This window comes from Gobio gobio, assembly GCF_949357685.1.
Source record: "Gobio gobio genome assembly, chromosome: 25".
NCBI lineage: Eukaryota > Metazoa > Chordata > Actinopteri > Cypriniformes > Gobionidae > Gobio > Gobio gobio.
Genome location: NC_137121.1, coordinates 17,856,494 through 17,876,801, shown reverse-complemented (window position 1 = coordinate 17,876,801; position 20,308 = coordinate 17,856,494). Strand labels below are relative to the sequence as shown.

At 39.2% G+C, this 20,308-nt stretch overlaps 2 protein-coding genes across 2 annotated transcripts; one reads left to right on the top strand and one right to left on the bottom strand.

Annotated features, from left to right (window-relative positions):
• Window positions 1–971: 971 nt before the first annotated feature.
• e2f4 (E2F transcription factor 4) lies at window positions 972–9,450 on the bottom strand. Its single transcript, XM_079809406.1, has 10 exons — window positions 8,981–9,450; window positions 7,842–7,951; window positions 6,728–6,889; window positions 6,026–6,069; window positions 5,821–5,885; window positions 5,273–5,573; window positions 3,382–3,531; window positions 3,129–3,173; window positions 2,945–2,989; window positions 972–2,678 (listed from the first exon to the last, which is right to left on the bottom strand). Exons 1-10 carry the CDS (start codon window positions 9,134–9,136, stop codon window positions 2,563–2,565), a joined length of 1,194 nt encoding a protein of 397 aa, XP_079665532.1. The 5' UTR covers window positions 9,137–9,450; the 3' UTR covers window positions 972–2,562.
• A 1,158-nt stretch (window positions 9,451–10,608) lies between these two features.
• Window positions 10,609–20,074, top strand: cyp2x9 (cytochrome P450, family 2, subfamily X, polypeptide 9). Its single transcript, XM_079809404.1, has 9 exons — window positions 10,609–11,275; window positions 11,414–11,576; window positions 11,745–11,897; window positions 12,009–12,169; window positions 12,374–12,547; window positions 17,795–17,933; window positions 18,299–18,486; window positions 18,558–18,699; window positions 18,787–20,074. Exons 1-9 carry the CDS (start codon window positions 11,114–11,116, stop codon window positions 18,978–18,980), a joined length of 1,476 nt encoding a protein of 491 aa, XP_079665530.1. The 5' UTR covers window positions 10,609–11,113; the 3' UTR covers window positions 18,981–20,074.
• Window positions 20,075–20,308: the final 234 nt, after the last annotated feature.

Genomic DNA, 20,308 nt, shown 5'->3' with positions numbered 1-20,308 from the left:
TTTTATATTATTTATTTGAAAGAATTAAAAGAGCAGTTTCATGTAGGCTAATTCATTTATTTTTAGAGTAACTTAACCAACACTGTTTAACACAGCCGTTTGTCTGAATCTGCAATTTTACATATTGTATTATTATTATTATTCATTAACAAAACAGCATAGGTATGCAGAATTCAATGTTAGTTGCAAGTTTTCCCTGTGCCATAATTACAACTTAATATATGCTTTTTCTGTTTATTTCTATTTATGTATTTTAATTTTTGTTTGTTTTTCTTGTTTATATTGCATGCAACATTTTTTTTGCATTAGTGTAATTTATTGGTTTAATATATATCCTACATATTGAACAACAACATAAGTTAAATGGTTTGTTAAAAACAATTTTAAAAAAAAATTTTATTACTAAAATTATAAGACAGTTGATTGCTCTTCTGGGTCTTTTTAACAATTGCAGTTTTTTCCTATTTAACACAACTAAAACAGACAATACAAAGTAAAATATAAGTATTTTAAATACATTTTAAACAAAACGCTGACATTTTGTGATATGATGTAAACCTAACGAAGTAATAATAATAGTAGTAATGTTTTGTATATTGCTTTATCTTTTGTGCTAAACTGAAAACCCTTTTCTCCCTCAACTTTTTGTTTTAGACTTCCTTATAAAATAGCTAAACAATTTCAAGATTTCACGTATTAATTTTAGCAACTAAAAACCTACGGTTGGTGCCTTTATCAAAGCAGAATGGTAAAACCATTGGATCAGTCCTTGAGGGATTCAAGCATTCAAACTGTTGCCAACCCAAGTTTTTAACCACTACACTACAATAGGCCTATTCAAGTGAAACTTGAACAGAAATGCCTGGATCTGCAGGATATGACTCAATCACCTAGAAGCAGTATGACTGACTCCTAAGGAATTAAGTGAAGAAAAAAGGGGGAAGCAAATACCTTAAAATCATAGACAAATTCATCACAAATACAAAAACATCTTTTATTTCATGGGGAGGACGATTCCAGTAAAGAACCACGATTCTGGTATTTTGCATGACACAGTGACGACTTGAAAACTGCTCAAATTCCCTGTATATTGTAAAACTGAACCGACCAACCCATTCAATGCATAGGGCTGGAAGTTACCGGTGTGAAAAAACTGCTTTAAAGTGCAATGTGGAAATCGTTTCCTCTGTCGAGCCTTGCACACTATTTATCTACAGAAAAACAGATCAGTTGGAAATCTATCCAGTACAAAAATAAATGGTAAATGCTTACTGTGTACAAGCATAAAAATATTATTTAGCAGGTAGGAACAATAAGAAAACAATGTTTTTTTTGTGGGGCAAACCATTGGTACCAACAGTCAGGACTCAGGAGCCCACATAATGACATTCTTTTGCTCATTACACAGCATGTCGATACCCTTATTTGTTATATTGTGACTTTCTCTTTACTTCCCCAATAAACCCACATCCTTCTTTAGACAGTTTTTCTCATATACAGACATCACTTGCTTTCAAAAGTATCTATACATGTATATAAACGGATTACGGACAAATGTACTGTATGGACTGAAAACACAGGGAGGGACTGTTTTAAAATACAAAAATAGCAATTGGCATCTAATTTAACATTTGTATAGGGCTTTATGCGTGACTTTTCCACAGCAGTTATTTCATTAAATATTTCAAAAGGTTAAATTCATATTGTGAGTCAGACACAAACGTATTAACAATACACAACTGAAACAGACAAAGTAGGAATGGTTCATCCAACACTTTAAGTACGTTCCTTCACTTTTTCTGAGGATATACGCTATGATAAATATATTTTGCTTTGTTAGCACCAAACTGTAAAGATCCCACACAATATAGGCCTCCCCACTACGATCGCTGCCTCTTTTTATTAGTGTAACTTAATTACTTTCGCATTGTGTTTTCCGAGAGCTGGCATTAGCGGTAGAGATGAGAACAAACGTGCTTGTTTCTTATTGGCTGAATCACTTTATGCATTCTTCAAAAGCATAATTACGGAAGGCAAGCAATACACTTTTTCCATGAATAATCTGTATACTAGTTGCGTCCAGTAAATGCGCGGTGATAAAAACGAGAGGGAGAAAACGTGCTACTTAAGAACAGGAAGACCATTTAAAACGACCCATCCAGCTGGTATTTTCATTGAACCATTAACCATTGCTGGTGAATTTAGTCTATTTTGTGATGAACATGAATTTCCCCTTGTATCTATACAAAAGTAGTATAAAAACAATGGCCTTAAAAGGAGTTTGGGACTAATTGATTAACAAAAATGGTTTGCATGGACGTCCGATATCTTCATCCGATCGGAGCAGTTGAATTTAGCAGGGAAAGTTCATTTTCAGTCAGCCATTTTGGAGTTGGAGTAAATATACACATATAAAAAAAGCTTTATATACACACACAGAATCAGCTTATCATACATGTGGATCTGACACAGAGCCACGCTTTCTTTTCTCTCCTTTGAAAAAGGCAAAAAAAAAGAAAGTTCTTTAAGTACACTACTCTTGTTGTACGGTGTGTTTGGAGGTCAAAGGTTGGCAATGGGGACATCAAAAAGGTCACAAAGGCCCTCCGTTTCATCCAGGTTATAGATGTAGTCATGGTCACCCGGAGGAGGGGATAGACGAAGGAGCGGAGAGAAAACTATGAAAGAGAAAGAGAGAAGAGTGATACCGTGGCCATTTTTGTGTAACCATTTGAAACCGTGTCTAACAGTTGCTCATTTTATTTTTCATCACACCCATCGTGATATTCAATTGATGGTCAAATTTAAATTAGCTTTATTGATTACATAAACATGATATAATACATAGTTCATGTGACATTGGATTTTTTATCTACACAAACATCCACATTTCATGTTTAGTAATAGACTATGTGCAGGCGGGCTGACTCATGATCGGCTTTACCTTCTGATGACATCAGCTCCTCAAGCAAATCTGTACTCATAATTTCTGTAAGGAGGAAATATGACAAATATGAATAACCTTCTTCCTTGTGTTACTTCACTGGTTCAGTCAAGCACATTAGCAGTAGACTGTGATAAAATCAACAATGAGCAGCAAAGCTCAAGCATGTTAAACAGGTCCTCACCTTTAGGATCAAACATTTCTGAAAGTTCTTTGGGGAAGTCCAGTACTGAGAAAAAGAGAGGGACAACTGAGTCACAATTGTTTAAAGCAGCCAGATTCAATCTCACATCTCCCAAACAAGCACCAGTGTCAGCGGAAAATGCACTGCCAAATTTCATCTAGTTTACTTTTTATCATATAAATTAACACACTCTATATTATGACAACTGGTAAAAGAAGAAAATTATCTAATTTTCAAACGCATGGGCACTTACGATCTGACGGGTCTGTTTTGATTGGCTCAAAAACTGTTGATGAATCAGGAAGTGAAGAGCTGTCCAATGAAGCAGATGATTGCAGCTGCTGGGTGGCCGCTGAAGATGCCGGATTGGCTGTTGTATCAGAGGTGGATGTGGTTGAAATATCTACAAACCCAGAGGGGAAACAAGATATTATATTTAATGATGAATAACAAAAATCAGCATCTGCTGATACATGTTCATTTTTAATTTTAATGTTATCAACCCGATAAGTAAATTGACTAGCAAGCACAATCAATTTTGCTTTTGTGCAATAGTAAGTTGTAATATTATTATGATGTTTATTTTGTGTATATACATCCGATTTATCGTACAGGAAGCATTGGTTAAGTTAATAAAACGCGGTAGTAAAGCAATAAACCATCTTTAACATCAGTGCTCAAAGCTCAAACATGGCCACTTTGTATCCTTAAAAGTTTGTGTTGAATCAAAATATTTCCTTCTAAAGCTACTTTTTGTAATGAGTATTTAATGATTTTCTCATCTAACACAATAATGACAAAATTATCTTTTGAGGGGTAATTTCTCAGCCACTATATTGCCAATAGTTGAGATGCCTGCATGAACTACATGGACTTTAATGACATCCCATTCTTAATCCGTAGGGTTTAATATGGAGTTGGCCCACCCTTTACAGCTATAACAGCTTCAACTCTTCTGGGAAGGCTTTCCGCAAGGCTTAGAAGTGTGTTTATGGGAATTTGACCATTATTCTAGAAGCACGTTGTGAGGTCAGGCACTGATGTTGGACAAGAAGGCCTGACTCGCAGTCTCTGCTCTAATTCATCCCAAAGGTGTTCTATCGGGTTGAGCTCAGGACTCTGTGCAGTCCAGTCAAGTTCCTCCACACCAAACTCGATCATCCATGTCTTTATGGACCTTTCTTTGTGCACTGGTGCGCAGTCATGTTGGAACAGGAAGAGGCCATCCCCAGACTTGTTCCCACAAATTTAGGAGCATGAAATTGTCCAAAATGTCTTGGTATGCTGAAGCATTAAGTGTTCCTTTCACTGGAATTAAGGGGCAAAACCCAACACCTGAAAAATAAACCCACACCATAATCCCGTCTCCACCTAACTTTACACTAAGCACAATGCAGTCGGTCAAGTACCGTTCGCCTGGCAACCGCCAAACCCAGACTCGTCCATTTGATTGCCAGACAAACTGTGATTTGTTACTCAAGATAACATCTCCTCTGCTATAGAGTCCAGTGGCGGCGTGCTTTACACCCCTGCATCTGACGCTTTGCATTGCACTTGGTGATGTAAGGCTTGGCTGCAGCTGCTCGGCCATGGAAATCCATTCCATGAAGCTCTCTACACACTGTTCTTGAGGTGATCTGAAGGCCACACGAAGTTTGGAGGTCTGTAGCTATTGACTCTGCAGAAAGTTGGCGACTTTTTTACCACTTTGTGGCCGAGTTGCTGTTGTTCCCAATTGCTTCCACTTTGTTATAAACCCACTAACAGTTGACCATGGAATATTTAGCAGTGAGGAAATGTCATTAATGGACTTATTCTACAGGTGGCAACCTATTACGGTACCACGCTTGAATTCACTGAGCTCCTGAGAGAGACCCATTCTTTCACAAATGTTTGTAGAAGCGTCTGCATGCCTGGGTGCTTGATTTTATACATCTACGGCCATGGAAGTGATTGGAACATCTGAATTCAATGATTTGGAGGGGTGTCCCGATACTTCTAGCAATATAGTGTATATTAATATTATATACAAGCCTTCACTACCAACTGAGTAAAGATGAAAATCATAGTACATTATAATAAAGGAAAAAACAAGCGTTTTCAGACATTTCATTCATGACAAATTTTCATTAATTTCACCGAACCTGAGGCTGCTCTAGCAGCAGAGACAGTGGTTGTGTTGGGCGGGACGGTGGTGGAAGAGGTGGTAGGACTCTGGCAGGTGGAGGCGGGCGATGGCGTACTGTTGGCTGCTGGTTTGGTGGGTGCAACAGCAGCAGAGGTAGTTGAAGCAGGGGTGGACAGGCTCTGAAGCATGTCATCTGGCGGGGGTACGGGCAGCACCACAGGAGAAGAACTAGAGGGGTCCTTATTCACCAGGAGGACCTCGATGGGACCTGCAGAGCTCTTCAGGTGAATCTGGTACTTCTTTTGTCCATTGACATGCTGCAAAAAAAAAAGTGTATTTAGCTTCTGGATTGTGTTGGTGTTTTTCTAAAGGAGCATAAATTATATGAAAGAGACATAACACTAATAAAATGTATTTTTAGCTGCTTTATGTAGATTTGTGGGTACCATGGTGACGTGTGTGTGTGTGTGTGTGTGTGTGTGTGTATATATATATATATATAATTAACAAAATCAATCACTCAATCAGATAGTGGTTTTTAAGGGAAATGCAAGCAGCACTTACAGATTCAGGCACAGGGACCTCCAGCTGTGTTCCTGAGGGAGCTCTGATTGCTAAAAGAGTGTCACCTAGAGGCAGAGAAACATATAGAGTTAACCTTCATTAAGAAAACATAAATATGGGTAAACAGCTGCAGCTTTATGACTGGTAATATTTGTTGTTGCAGTGACACTGCTGCTTTGTTAGGTGTCTGATGGGAAAAACCAACCTTTGAAGCAATTGCAGAGGTCTTGATGCGTTACATATGCCAGAGTGTGTCAAGTTAAGGACAAAACGGCAAACAAAGGCTGAATTCGGAACTGCATACTACTTCCTAGCTTACAACTTCTGCCATAGAAAGATATGGTAAAAGTAGTATACTAGTATGTGGTTCTCAGCGTCAGACGTCACGCCCGCGGATCGTTGGCTCTACATCTGATGCATATAGCACACAAAATTCTGTTTAAAAAGTTGCCATCTGACTGATTTCTACAGGATTTCCAGATGCGCATTGCGTTTTTTAATGGTCCACCTGGAAACAAACCCGCCGTGACACCAAACCCCCCCATTAAAAAGAAAGTCACCATGTTTACAACTGTGACGATGCAAGCTTATCAGGATCAACTAAACACTGAATTTTCAAAAGTATTTGAAGTTTGCGACATATACTCTTTAAAACACGTCCTAAGAGTTTTACATTCCAGTCTGGTCTATTGTAGAGACATGGACATTACATTTTCACACCCCTAAACATGACGCTGAACAAAACGAACCAAGATTGGTTGCTTTACATGTCAATCAGAGAGCCTCTAGGCTGTGCTAGTCCAATGAAAGTTGCCATGGAGCCCAGAGTCCATATAAAAACTCAATTTAAATAATGTAAGAGCATGTAGAGTGAAAACAGTGGACTTAAGTGTAGTTAGAAGGATATGGGCTGTTTAGTGAGTCGTCTGTCACGTTCTTGATGCTCTGCTGAACCCAAACTCTCTGCTGGTCCAGTTCATGTTCCCTCCTGTCAAGATCTTCCAATTCCAACTTGAGATCTATCAGCTTGTCTGCAATTTCACGCGTGTTGCAACCAGGACCAACACCCCTACAAATGAACGAAAATAGAAACAGACATTTAGATCAAGTGAATTCGATGACATTTGAACAGACAGCTCTCGAAAACATAAATAGCCACAGCTTAATCATTTAAACAGTTGTCTCGGAAGAGCAATTAGCTGCATTAGGTCGGGTTACTTATTAAAACAAACCTTTTATAATTTGCTCAGAGGCACTTACTATGAATTGTTTCAAATTCATAGTATATCGTTTAAAGTTTGGGGTTGGTAAGACTTTTTAAATGTTTTTGAAAGAAGTCACCATGACTGCATTTATTTGAAAAAGAATGCAGTAATATTGTGAAATATTATTAACTTTTTATTAATTATAATTAATTTAATTCATTTCTTTGTTGGCAAAGCTAAATTTTCAGCATCAGTACTCCAGTCTTGTGTCACATGATCCTTCAAAAATCATTCTATTATGATGATTTGCTGCTCAAGAAACATTTATCATCATCAATGTTGAAAACAGTGGGGCTGCTTAATATTTGTGTACTTTTATAATACTTGAACACAAAGTTTAACAGAATTGATTTGTATATTATATAGAATATACTATGTAATACATATTTTATTTATTTAGTAACAATGTCTTTACTGTCGTTTTGATCAATTTAATACATCCTTGTTGAATAAAACTATTTTAAAAACTCTTACTGACCCCAGACTTTTGCATGATAGCATATATACAATAATATACGTATCATTTTAATTAAAAAAAAGCTGCTGTACCTATGCAATATCAAAAAAGAAATGTACTTATATACAAGTACATGCCTTATATTCTTATATGAACTAACAAGGAAAAGATGCCTGACGTTCTAAAATATTTAATGTGATGATGCAAAACAATTATAATGCAGTGACCATCAAAATAGGAATAAGAAGTATATCTTTACATTAAAAAGACACCAGAAAGCATCCGCATAATTGCCTTACTTCCACTGGATGCTGTTTTTGGATTTCTTTTCAATGAGTCCAATGCCTTCCAAAACATTGGTGATGTCGTAGATGCGCCGTTTCTGCCTAACAGCCAAAGTATCTGCAGCCTAAAATCACATTCACACAAAGCAAACCAGATTATGGATTCTTCTCATTACTCAAAACAAGTGTTTTGCACATTGCAAATGTTTCGCATACGAAGCCTTTAAGAACAGTGCACTGAAAAATAAACTCATTTACTCAGTTGTGACTATTTCTTCTGTGGGAAATGTATTAAGTAGAATGGGAGAGACTGACAGCATTGGTCACCGTTCTCTTGCATCGCATCTTTACTCCATGCAATGAAAGTGAATGGTGACTGAGGATGTCATGCAGCCTACCATCTCCTTTAGTGTTCCCACTTAAGAAAGGCTCGTCATTATGGGTTTGGAACAAAAATGAGGGTGAGTAAATGTTCATGTTTCTTTGAACTGTCCCTTTAAGACGTATTGACTAACAAAACAGCCCAGAAAAGTTGACAACTTGATGCACTCAAGTTCCATTAGGTCCTGCTCATTTTTAAACGACTTCAATACTTTGAATACACAACCCAACGTCATTCAAATAACCAAATTAGTATTTTAATACGTTTTAGACCCGTAATATCGTGTTTAAACCCCAATAGATGCAAAGAAACGCAACCCCCGGTCGCACAGGCCTAAACTATCCCAAACTCGAGAGCACGTGCTTGTTTTGAAGGCTTTTGTTTCAGTTTTCAGTCCGGATGGGATCCGCTTATTAATCGCAAGAAACCTCCGGGATACAATAAAAAACACCACAGGAGCGGCAGTGGTGACATTACATTTGCAACCTGTTAGCGGGCTCGCCTGGTTTAGTGGAGGAACTACTTTATTTAAGCCGAGCTGTCGGGTAGTTGAGAGAGGGGTTGTCCATGCACGCGACCCCCTCCTCCCTTACCAAAGAAACTTTATCAACTTTTCTGTGCTGTTATACGACCTGGAGAGCATCTGTTTGCATGCGAACATTAAAAACGATGCATTTGCAGCAGGCGCTGTCCGTCTTGGGCATCGCGCGTGCGATACTGAAAACATATCGCTCGTGACGGTGATGGTGGTAGTGATGATGATGGTGCTTACAGCTTTCAAATCCAGCACTCCGTCCTTCGCTTCCTGCAGCAGAGTCACAAATTTAGTGGTGAGCAGCCCGAGACTTTTCTCGTGGCGACTGGGGGTCTGCGGCTGCAGCGATTCTCCCATCGCCCCCAGTTCGTTTCTTCCGGTCTCTAAATCCATCAAGTGGCTTTTAAAGTATTGATAAATCCCCACAGGTCGGTTTGTGTTTGTATATTGATCGCTTTCTCCTGTTATATCGGTGACAGCACCGCTTCTGCCGCCCAAACGCTCGCTTCCCGTCAACGACCGGTGATTCCTAGAGCATGGACGGGGAAGTTCACCTCGAAATGAGAGAGTTAAGCCCCCGTTCAGGGTCTGGTCCGGTTCAGGACACAGGTTACCCGAACCCAGATGGCCTAACAAGAACAGGCGCTCTCACAAGCACCGGAGCTGAGCTGCTTGAATGACTGAAGCCGTTGATGGCGCGGTGCATCATGGGATGACCTGATAAAAAATGGAAGGCTCTGTCGAAAGGCCTGTAGGGGGCGATAAGAACAGCACATTGATCTGAAGCGGCCATGTGGGGGCCACAGATACCGGGGTTTGTCTTTGTCATGTGCTGAACTGAAAAATGCTCGTTTTTATGTGACTGAATTAATAACAATTTTAAAGCTGTAAATCATCAGTGCTTGCTTTATTTTCACTTGTTGCATCATAAGTTGAATAGTTTTAACATTAGGTGTTGGCTAACTTTTTAAGGCTTTCTGACTTACAACAGACGATAGATAGATAGATAGATAGATAGATAGATAGATAGATAGATAGATAGATAGATAGATAGATAGATAGATAGATAGATAGATAGATAGATTGTGTTCATGATGACTATATCATGGACAGTAGAATTTTCCTTTTTATTTAAGAGGTTATTCAGATTTAACACAATGCTGCATATCTACACCTATTCAGTTTTAAAGGGGTGGGGGGTCTAATGCTATTTCATGCATTCTGACTTATTTACACTGTTAAAGAGTTCGATTCTCATGTTAAACATGGCCAATGTTTTTTTTTTCTTCTTTTTTAAAATTTGTTGGACGTATGAGTATTTCTGTGCCAAATACACTCCTTCAGGATTCAAACAAGTTTCGGAACGTCGTTTTGCGAGTATGGCCCTGTATGACGTCATAAAGGGCAGAATTCCTTGTATGGGCACTTCTCCCGGATGAGTGCCTGCACATCAACCAGAGCAAGAGCACGGCCATCAACTAGCTTTGCCCAGGTTACATAAGCCGTTGGCAGCGCTGTCATTTTGTTTTTAGACCACGAAATCAATAATGTCCCTAAAGAAGTGTGTTTCTTGTTTTGAGGGAAAAATAACCATGTTCAGCTTCCCAAATAACCCCGTGTTAAGGAAACTGTGGATGCAGTTTGTCTTTCCGGAGCAGCAGCAAGTGTGAGTGAAACTGCATCAAATGCCTGTGTTTTGTTGGCAATATGGTAAGTGCATATAATGTACACAACACAAACGTATAGTGAATCGAAAGTTATCCAGGGATATGCCATTATGTATTGCGTGTGTGTGTGTGCTCATGAATCTTTAGCTCCGCCCACTGCACACCTCCACAAGTTTGGCTGTTTTCGGAAAGAATTGGTATAGTCAGTGTATTTGTCTTTTATAAATATGATAAAACAAAATACTCTTCAGAGATATGAAGGATGCAATACTACTCAATAGGTACTCAAGATTAACATTAGATTGGCTGAAGCTGTGTGTTTTATGTACCCTTTTTAAAGACTCATCATGATAAATGACAGTGTTAGCTACAATATTAAATTAGTCATAAAAGAGGCTATTTACATATCAAAGTCTTAAAGGTACAGTAGCAAAAAAAAAAAAAAGCCAGTTTAGCGAGAAGGTGGAAAATGCTCCTATAAAACAAATGCGCAACATTTTTTGGTGCAAACCGCCTGGAACATTAACTCTTTCATTGTTATATTGTGCTGGAAATGAATCAATCTGTCTTGGATTGGTTATTATAAGTATATTAATTGTGAGCCTACAGACAACGTTCAGTATTTGAAGTGGGAGGGGTTGGTGCGTAGTATCTTGAGTTTAAAAGTGAAACGTGAGCAGTTCACAGCTGGACATCAGTCAGCATGCTGGGCTTTCTGATACTGGTGTGGATATGCCTCTTCCTCGTGTTCCTCTTCATCCAGATCCCGAGGCCAAAGAACTTTCCTCCAGGACCTCGTCCTCTGCCATTATTTGGGAATTTGCTAGAGCTGAACATCAATAATCCTTTGAAAGATTTCGAGAGGGTACAGTACTACATTATTTGAACACTTCCTTAGTTTTAAATATAAAGAAAGAAATTAACAATAACCATACCACTTTGAAGAGTTATCTGTTAAAAAATTTGGTAATGTGTTGCTGTGTGATGTCTAAAAACCTTTTAGCTGGCAGATCGCTATGGAAAAGTTTACAGTCTGTACCTTGGAGCAAAACCTTGGGTGGTTCTTAATGGTTTTGAGGTGTTGAAGGAAGCTCTTGTTACTAAGGCTGTGGATTTTGCAGGACGCCCCCAGGACCTCATGGTCAACCGTATTACAAAAGGAAGCGGTAAATATACTTGCAAATCAACCTTCACTCTCATACCTATGTACAGACTATGGTTAATCAATGTTTTTGAGGTTGTTCACTTTGAGTCCAAAGAGCCATTTTCAGCCTTATCTGATATTACACGTGGTATCATTGAGGCCCGTAAATAATATTTACATATTATCGCAGGTGTAATTTTGTCTGACTATGGCCCCAGTTGGAAAGAACACAGACGCTTCGCTTTGATGACCCTGAGAAACTTTGGCCTGGGGAAGCAGTCAATGGAGGAGAGAATTCTGGGGGAGGTTTCCCATGTTATTGCCAAATTGGAAAAAATTGTTGGTAATAATTAAGTGCTTATTTTTGTTATCTTATTTTCAGTATCTCAAAGCAAACTCACACAAGAAGTTGACTTGACGTTCAGTGTGATGTGTTTTTTTTTGGTCTTTGCAGGGAACTCCTTTGACCCTCAGACTATGTTCCACAATGCTGCATCAAATATAATTTGCATTGTTCTGTTTGGATCCCGTTATGATTATGAAGATCAATTCCTCAAACTTTTCGTTCACCTTTATACGGAGAATGCAAAGATTGCCAATGGACCGTGGGCCATGGTGAGGCGTTCTATCACTTCATATATTCACACTGCAGCTAATAAAATACACATATGCTAAGCTGTATTGTTATTATTTATTTTTTTATTGTTTAAGTAAAAGTTTCAGGTTTATCAAATGAACAAAAAAGAAATTTAAAATTAAAAATTTTTCTGTAATTGTCCTTTGGACTTTTTATGAAAAATGTTGTCTATTTTATTGCAGATATACGATACATTTCCTATGGTGAGATTCCTGCCCCTGCCATTCAAGAAGGCCTTCAAAAATGCCAGCAAGGCCAGAGAATTGTCTGCAAAACTGGTCAATGAGCACAAAAATACAAGAGTCCCAGGAGAGCCAAGAGACTTCATTGACTGCTATCTGGATGAGCTTGATAAGGTGCGTGTGCATCTGTGATGGTTTTTTTTTAGGAATGAGCAATATATCGGTACTATATCGGTCTAGTATCAACTAGTATCAAGATGCATGTTGACTAAATTCAAGCATTAAAGAGAAAACAGTGTCTTTACTTTTATCTTTTTACACATTCATTTCCCACATATAAGTTAATGAGGAAAGGAAAAATAAAAGAAAACAGCAACAACAGACTAGCATGTTGACTACTTGAACATACATTTTGCTCTCCTTTCTTTCTGGCCAACAAATTTCTCAATGACTCTCTGATTAAAGTCAGTCATCTCAGTAGTGTCATGACGTTTGCATTGTTCAGTTAGATATTTGAGGTCTCTTACCCCCGTTGTTGTCCACAAAACTTCAGTACCGACACTTAGAAATAAAAGACAGGGAAAGCAATAAAGGGCATTGCTAACAACACATCCAGCCAGCCACCTACGTTTCTCATAACAAGCCTGTGAAGCTCAGAGTGCCGCTTCATCCTCTGTCACTGGCCTGCTGCTGGATTTGTAAATCGCGTTGGTCCGGTTCTGGATCCTTTATCCGTTTATTTCTTCCAGCGAACGCCTTGTGAAAGAATTAACTGCTGCCATCTCTACGAAAGTGATCATCCTAACAAGGTTTTGGCGGAGTCGGAGTGACGATGTCGCCCGCTCATTTCCCTTTAGTGGCCAAGAGCGGAAAGTTGAATGACAGGTGACAAGAACCAATCAGATTGGATAAAATAACACGCATCCAATTCTGATTCGCCAGGGACGCAGCGACCTGCGTCCGGAGGAGGATCTTTAAGAAACCAATTAGAGACCAGCTTCAGGTCACATGCTGCCCATAGATTTTTGGACTCAGATAGACATCAATTTGTCCGGCGTCCCTCGCCCATGAAACCGCATGAAACATATTGAAGAACATATAAAATAGTCAACCGGTCAAAGGCAGTTTTTATTAAATGCTGAGGCTCTTACTAACAGCCAGCACGTCGTATGAGTAAACTATTTCATTTTTATTTCACTTTATATAATTTTTGTATACATGTATATTTCTGGAAATTTAATGGGAGCGGCGCCCCAGCGCCCCCTATTGACCAGCCGCCACTGCTTAGACTACACTAATCCGGATACGGGACGAGGCCGGTGGCGTGAGTGACAATGAGCGCCAGCTGCGTGCCGCACCGGTCTTGTGTCTCACGGAGGAGCTCGGAAGCATAAAAGGAGGAGCGGCGACAGAGAAGGACGAGAGAGAACCAGGCCTGGATTTTACGTTGTGTTTTGTTTATGTTTTATTATGTGTGTGCGGCAGCTTTCCATGAGCACTTTCAGTTTGTGTTTATTTTTGATTAAAGTTGGTTGAGCGTTCGCCGGTTCCCGCCTCCTTCTTCCCGGGTTTCGGCACCAATGTAGTACAATATGATGCTATGGGAAGAAGGAGGCGGGAACCGGGGAACGTTAAAAATACTTTAATAAACAAATAAACAAACTGAAAGTAAAAACGGCAGCCTCCTCACGGAAGACTGCCGCACACACATAATAAAACGGGTAGACTCTCTGTGTTGATTCTGTTGCTGTGTCCGAAATCGCTCACTTGTTAACTGACTCTCTAATCCCTATATAGTTCATGGCAGTTGAGTGCACTAATCGGACACTGACGTAATACACAGCATCAGAGAGCTGTCGCAGAAACTTTGTCACACATATTTATCCTACATGTACTGTAGCTTACTATAGAAATAGATAACAGTAATAGTGACTTTAGTTTGTAATTATACATAGGCTTCCTTCATGCTAGCTTTAGTTTAATTGATGGTATATTAATGCAATAAATAGGTAGCCTATAGATTTGGTTTTCCATGGTTAACCTTGTGTTCATAATCATTAAAAGAACCATAAATCATAAGAAACTCACAACAAGAATAAACACATCAATAAGTGTAGATTATTGTATGTATTTTAGTATTTAGTATCTTTAACTCACCTTTTAAGACCATGATCATGTGCATTTAGTGCTAACACTCGTGAACAGCTGTTCCTCTGTAAAATTAGGTATCGGCAACATCTAGGTAGCAACGTTGGTAGCCACTCATCAAGTCATCTCTAAATTGGACTAATTGGACTAAAAGTGTGATGTTTTAATAAGGGGATTTTAAGGCTTCGTGTCGGGGGAAAATTAATTAAGTGTGTAAACTGCAATTTTGTCTTATTTCTTGATGTAAAGTAAATGGAGTCGAGGAGTCGATTCCATAGACTCCTACAATGGGAGTCGGGAATCATCCAAAAAACCTGGAATCGAACACCCCCACACGGGATGTCGGCGTCAATGGTGGGTGTGTCTGAAGCTTTGTGCTGACGCGACTGTCATAGTGACAACCGCCAATCATAGTACTTTTACGGTGTTGCATGAACGCAGTTGGCTAGCATCTGCACTAAGGTATTTGCATAGGCGATCTGATTGGCTAACGCCTGCGTTGGCGCTTGAAAAGTTGAAAACTTTTCCATTTCTGCCACGAGCAATGCCAGTGACGCAACGGAACCCACAATCCAGTTCGGCTTGCATGACGTCACCCATTCAAAGTAATTGAGAAGCGTTGACACCCCATGTGAATGCAGCGTTAGATTATTTAAGTGTTTCAGTGTGGATGAGAAACTTTTGAAAATAATTTTCGTGAACGTTTTGAAACAAAATCGCAGTTTTCAAATGTATCTGGATCAATGTAGACTTCGGCTGCATCCGAAATCGCATACTCTGTTGAGTAGGTACTTATTTTGAATAAGTAATTACTTCACAGCCCCTATAAAAGTATGTTCTATATAGTATGAGTATGTGTAGCATGAATGTACGGACTACATTCGCCATGTTGTCATTATCATGTGACCTGGCTACCAGTGCCAGTTGCGTCGCTTTGCTGCCATTCACAAATCCTGTCCCGTGGCCTCATGGGATAGAAAGGCCCTGTCCCAAATGGCACACTTCATGTGCACTTTCGGTCTCGTGGACTTACAATGGCCGCTGCGTGCACGTGTCCGTTAAGTCCACGTGACCGCAGGGTGTCCCATTTGTCATTTTAGGTCTCAGAAGGGTGCTCGCGAGCGCCCCCTTTGAGGTCGATATGCGCCCTTGATGCGCACTTCAGCCGAGCCCATACTGGCGCGAGCTACGCAACGGACTTCTTCCCGACAGTCAAAGCGGCATTACGTCGTGAAAGTGCGGACTCAGAGGAAGACCGTGAGGGTTTAGAGTACCATTTGGGACAGGGCCCAAAGTGTATGCACACTTCAGGATCTCATCGGAAGTAGTAGGTCATCGGGAAACTTTTTGCCTACTCTTTTACGAGTACTGTGAATTCGGACATCCTTTTTTCACAGACTGATTTTTGCCTACTATACAGGTGCTGGTCATATAATTAGAATATCATCAAAAAGTTTATCTATTTCACTAACTCCATTCAAAAAGTGAAACTTGTATATTATATTAATTAATTACACAGAGACATATATATTTCAAATGTTTATTTATTTAAATTTTGATGATTATAACTAACAACTAAGGAAAATCCCAAATTCAGTATCTCAGAAAATTAGAATATTACTTAAGACCAATACAAAGAAAGGATTTTTAGAAATCTTGGTCGACTGAAAAGTATGAACATGAAAAGTATGAGCATGTACAGCACTCAATACTTAGTTGGGGCTCCTTTTGCCTGAATTACTGCAGCAATGCGGCGTGGCATGGAGTCGATCAGTCTGTGGCACTGCTCAGGTGTTATGAGAGCCCAGGTTGCTCTGATAGTGGCCTTCAGCTCTTCTGCATTTTTGGGTCTGGCATATCGCATCTTCCTCTTCACAATACCCCATAGATTTTCTATGGGGTTAAGGTCAGGCGAGTTTGCTGGCCAATTAAGAACAGGGATACCATGGTCCTTAAACCAGGTACTGGTTGCTTTGGCACTGTGTGCAGGTGCCAAGTCCTGTTGGAAAATGAAATCTGCATCTCCATAAAGTTGGTCAGCAGCAGGAAGCATGAAGTGCTCTAAAACATCCTGGTATACGGCTGTGTTGACCTTGGACCTCAGAAAACACAGTGGACCAACACCAGCAGATGACATGGCACCCCAAACCATCACTGACTGTGAAAACTTTACACTGGACCTCAAGCAACGTGGATTGTGTGCCTCTCCTCTCTTCCTCCAGACTCTGGGACCCTGATTTCCAAAAGAAATGCAAAATTTACTTAAATCAGAGAACATAGCTTTGGACCACTCAGCAGCAGTCCAGTCCTTTTTGTCTTTAGCCCAGGCGAGACGGTTCTGACGCTGTCTGTTGTACAAGAGTGGCTTAACACAAAGAATGTGACAGCTGAAACCCATGTCTTGCATACGTCTGTGCGTAGTGGTTCTTGAAGCACTGTCAGTTGTCAGTTATAGTGAAATAAATCAACTTTTTGATGATATTCTAATTATATGACCAGCACCTGTATAGTAGGGAAACATGCCACCACCACCCCATCTCCTTACACCTGCCTGGTTACTAGCCTAACCAAAGATACGGGGGAAGTACTCTGGGTTCGGGCCAAAATTCCCAGCTTGGAGCCCTCCCCTCAGACAGCACGCCAAATACACATACATTTGATTCTATCTGAATATTTGTAACAGTAAACTTGGGAAATGACAACTGCGTTTTGGGGGCCTTAAAATGTTTCAAAGTGCAAGTTGTAAACTACAAAATGTGAATTTGTGAAAACGGTGACATCATGCACATGCGTCTATAGGCACGTAGTGTTTCTGTACAATGTGACATCGCCAACTACTTGCTTAGCAGCAGAATAAAACGTCGTTAGCCATTTTCGCAGATCCGTGTAAACGGGGATTGTTTTGACAACGTTTTCGTCTGTACATGAACGACGCAAAGAAAAATGAATGTTTTTAGTACATTGTTGTCATGTAAATGTACCCAATGTCTTCAAAAACTCTAATAATTGAGTTACACTTTTAAATGTGGAAAACTGTTAAAAAAAAGTTTATGGATTTTTCATACTGTACATTATAATTTTGGGATGCGTAAATTCACTTGTAGCAGTACATAGAATTTTAATTTCCATCATTCATTGGTTATAGTCCATAATATGAAAATTATCAGTTTGTCAGCATCGGTCAGAATTTTTATGTAAGTGCATGTCTATTTTACCTGAATGAGAAAGTTGTCCTTATTAATCTCTAATCAGTGGTTATTTTAATTTTACCAGAGAGGAAATGATGGTTCCTCGTTCACTGAAGCTCAACTTATCCTGTACATTCTGGATTTGCACTTTGCAGGGACTGATACCACGTCAAACACCCTCCTCACTGGATTTCTCTACCTCATGACCCACCCAGAGGTTCAAGGTTTGTGTTTTGATTTATTAATGCATTTGAATTCATTTGATTAATGCTTTAGCTTAAACGTTAACACTTTATTTTAGGGTTCAGTTCTCGCTATTAACTAGTTGCTTATTAGCATGCATATTACAAGGATATTGGCTGCTTATTAGTACTTATAAAGCACATGTTAATGCGTTATTCTGCATGACCTTATTCTACATCCCTTAATCCTACCCAATACCTAAACTTAAACGCTACAAAAACTACCTTACTAACTATTAATAAGCAGTAAATTAGGGGTTTATTGAGGCAAAAGTCATAGTTAATAGTGAATATGTGTTGCCCATACTAAAGTGATACCACTTAAACATAACTTTTTATTTCACCAGCAAAATGTCAGCAAGAGATTGATGATGTTCTGGAGGATAAAGATCACGCATCGTATGAAGACAGACATGATATGCCGTACACACAGGCTATGATTCATGAAGTCCAACGTGTCGCTAACACTGTACCGCTAAGTGTGTTTCACTGCACCACCAAAGACACTGAGCTGATGGGCTACAACATCCCAAAGGTGAGGAAACTTCTATATAAAGGGAGTTTTAACCCTGTAAAATCATGACTTTGTTTCTTTTTCTTCTCTAGGGAACTTTTGTTATTCCTAACCTCACTTCTGTGCTAAAAGAAGAAGGCCAGTGGAAGTTTCCTCATGAATTCAACCCAGACAACTTCCTGAACGAGCAGGGCCAGTTTGAGAAGCCTGAGGCCTTTATGCCTTTTTCTGCAGGTAACGGATTCAGTATCAGATGCAGGTATAGTTTTGAGTTGTTTGAGTGCATTTTGTAAATCGTAAATGCACATATATGGTGTACAGGTCCCCGCGTGTGTCTCGGTGAGGGTCTTGCACGTATGGAGCTCTTCCTGGTCATGGTCACTCTGTTGCGCCGTTTCCAGTTTGTGTGGCCCGATGATGCCGGGGAACCAGATTACACCCCGGTGTATGGAGTCACACTCACCCCCAAACCCTACAGAATGCACATCAAATGCAGGCAGACAGTCAAATTATGATGATCGTGTCAGATTTGCAAAAAATGATCAGATGTTATTATTATTTTAATAACAGTATGTATTAAGACTGGTCACATATATTATAAAAAGGTCATAAAAAGAATCGTATTGCATCATGAAGACAGTCCTTAAATAAAAAGCTTTCGTCATATTGTAACTGCAATGTATGTCAGTGTGGTTTCATTGTGTTCACTTGTAGAGTTATCATTATTGATTCAGTGTCACATGATACTTCAGAAACCATTCTAATATGTACATTTCTTATTATAATCAATGTTGAAAACAGATTTGTGGCATCACATTTTTTGATAAATTTGTTCAGGATTCTTTGATTAATATAAGGGTCAAAAGAACAGCATTTATTTAAAATAGAAATATTTTGTACCCATAGTTTCACAAACAAGGCTTAAAGGGATAGTTCACCCAAAAATGAAAATTCTGTCATCATTTACTCACCCTCACGTTGTTCCAAACCTGGAGTTTCTTTGTTCTGCTGAACACAAAAGAAGATATTTTGAAGAATGTTTGTAACCAAGCAGATAGAGCAACCATTGACTACCATAGTAGGGGGAAAAATACCATGGTAGTCAATGGTTGCTCTATCTGCTTTGTTACAAACATTCTTCAAAATATCTTATTTTGTGTTCAGCAGAACAAAGAAACTCATACAGGTTTGGAACAACTTGAGGGTGAGTAAATGATGACAGAATTTTCATTTTTGGGTGAACTATCCCTTTAAGCTAGTCTCAGACTGAAATGGATGTTTGAACTGGCATATCTTAAAATATGTCAATGCCATTGTTTTGTCTCAAAACATTACACACCAGTAATGTTTTTTTTCTAAGGCACATTTATAAATCTATTTAAATGTCCTAATTGAACTAAAGCCTTAATCTTAAGCCCTGTTTCTGAAACCAGGCCGTAAAATAAATGTGACCCTGGACCACAAAACCACTCATAAAGGTATTTTTTTTTAAATTGAGATTTATACATTATCTAAAAGCTGAATAAATAAGCTTTCCATTGATGTATGGTTTGTTAGAACAATATTTGGCCAAGATACAACTATTTGAACATTTGGAATCTGAGGGTGCAAAAAAAAAAAAAAATTGAGAAAATCCTTTTCCAAATGAAGTCCTTAGCTAGCCTGGGAAAACCCAGACAACTTCCGGCAAATTTAGATTTGCTCTGCAAGTAGTCTGGCAAAGAGTCCATTCAAACCAAGCCTGTAGTGCTCCAGTCAGAAATTGAAGCTTTCGCGCCTCGATCGCCCCCCTGTGGCCGGTCCCAGTACAGCTCCTAAACCCCGCCTCTCCATGTATTTCAAT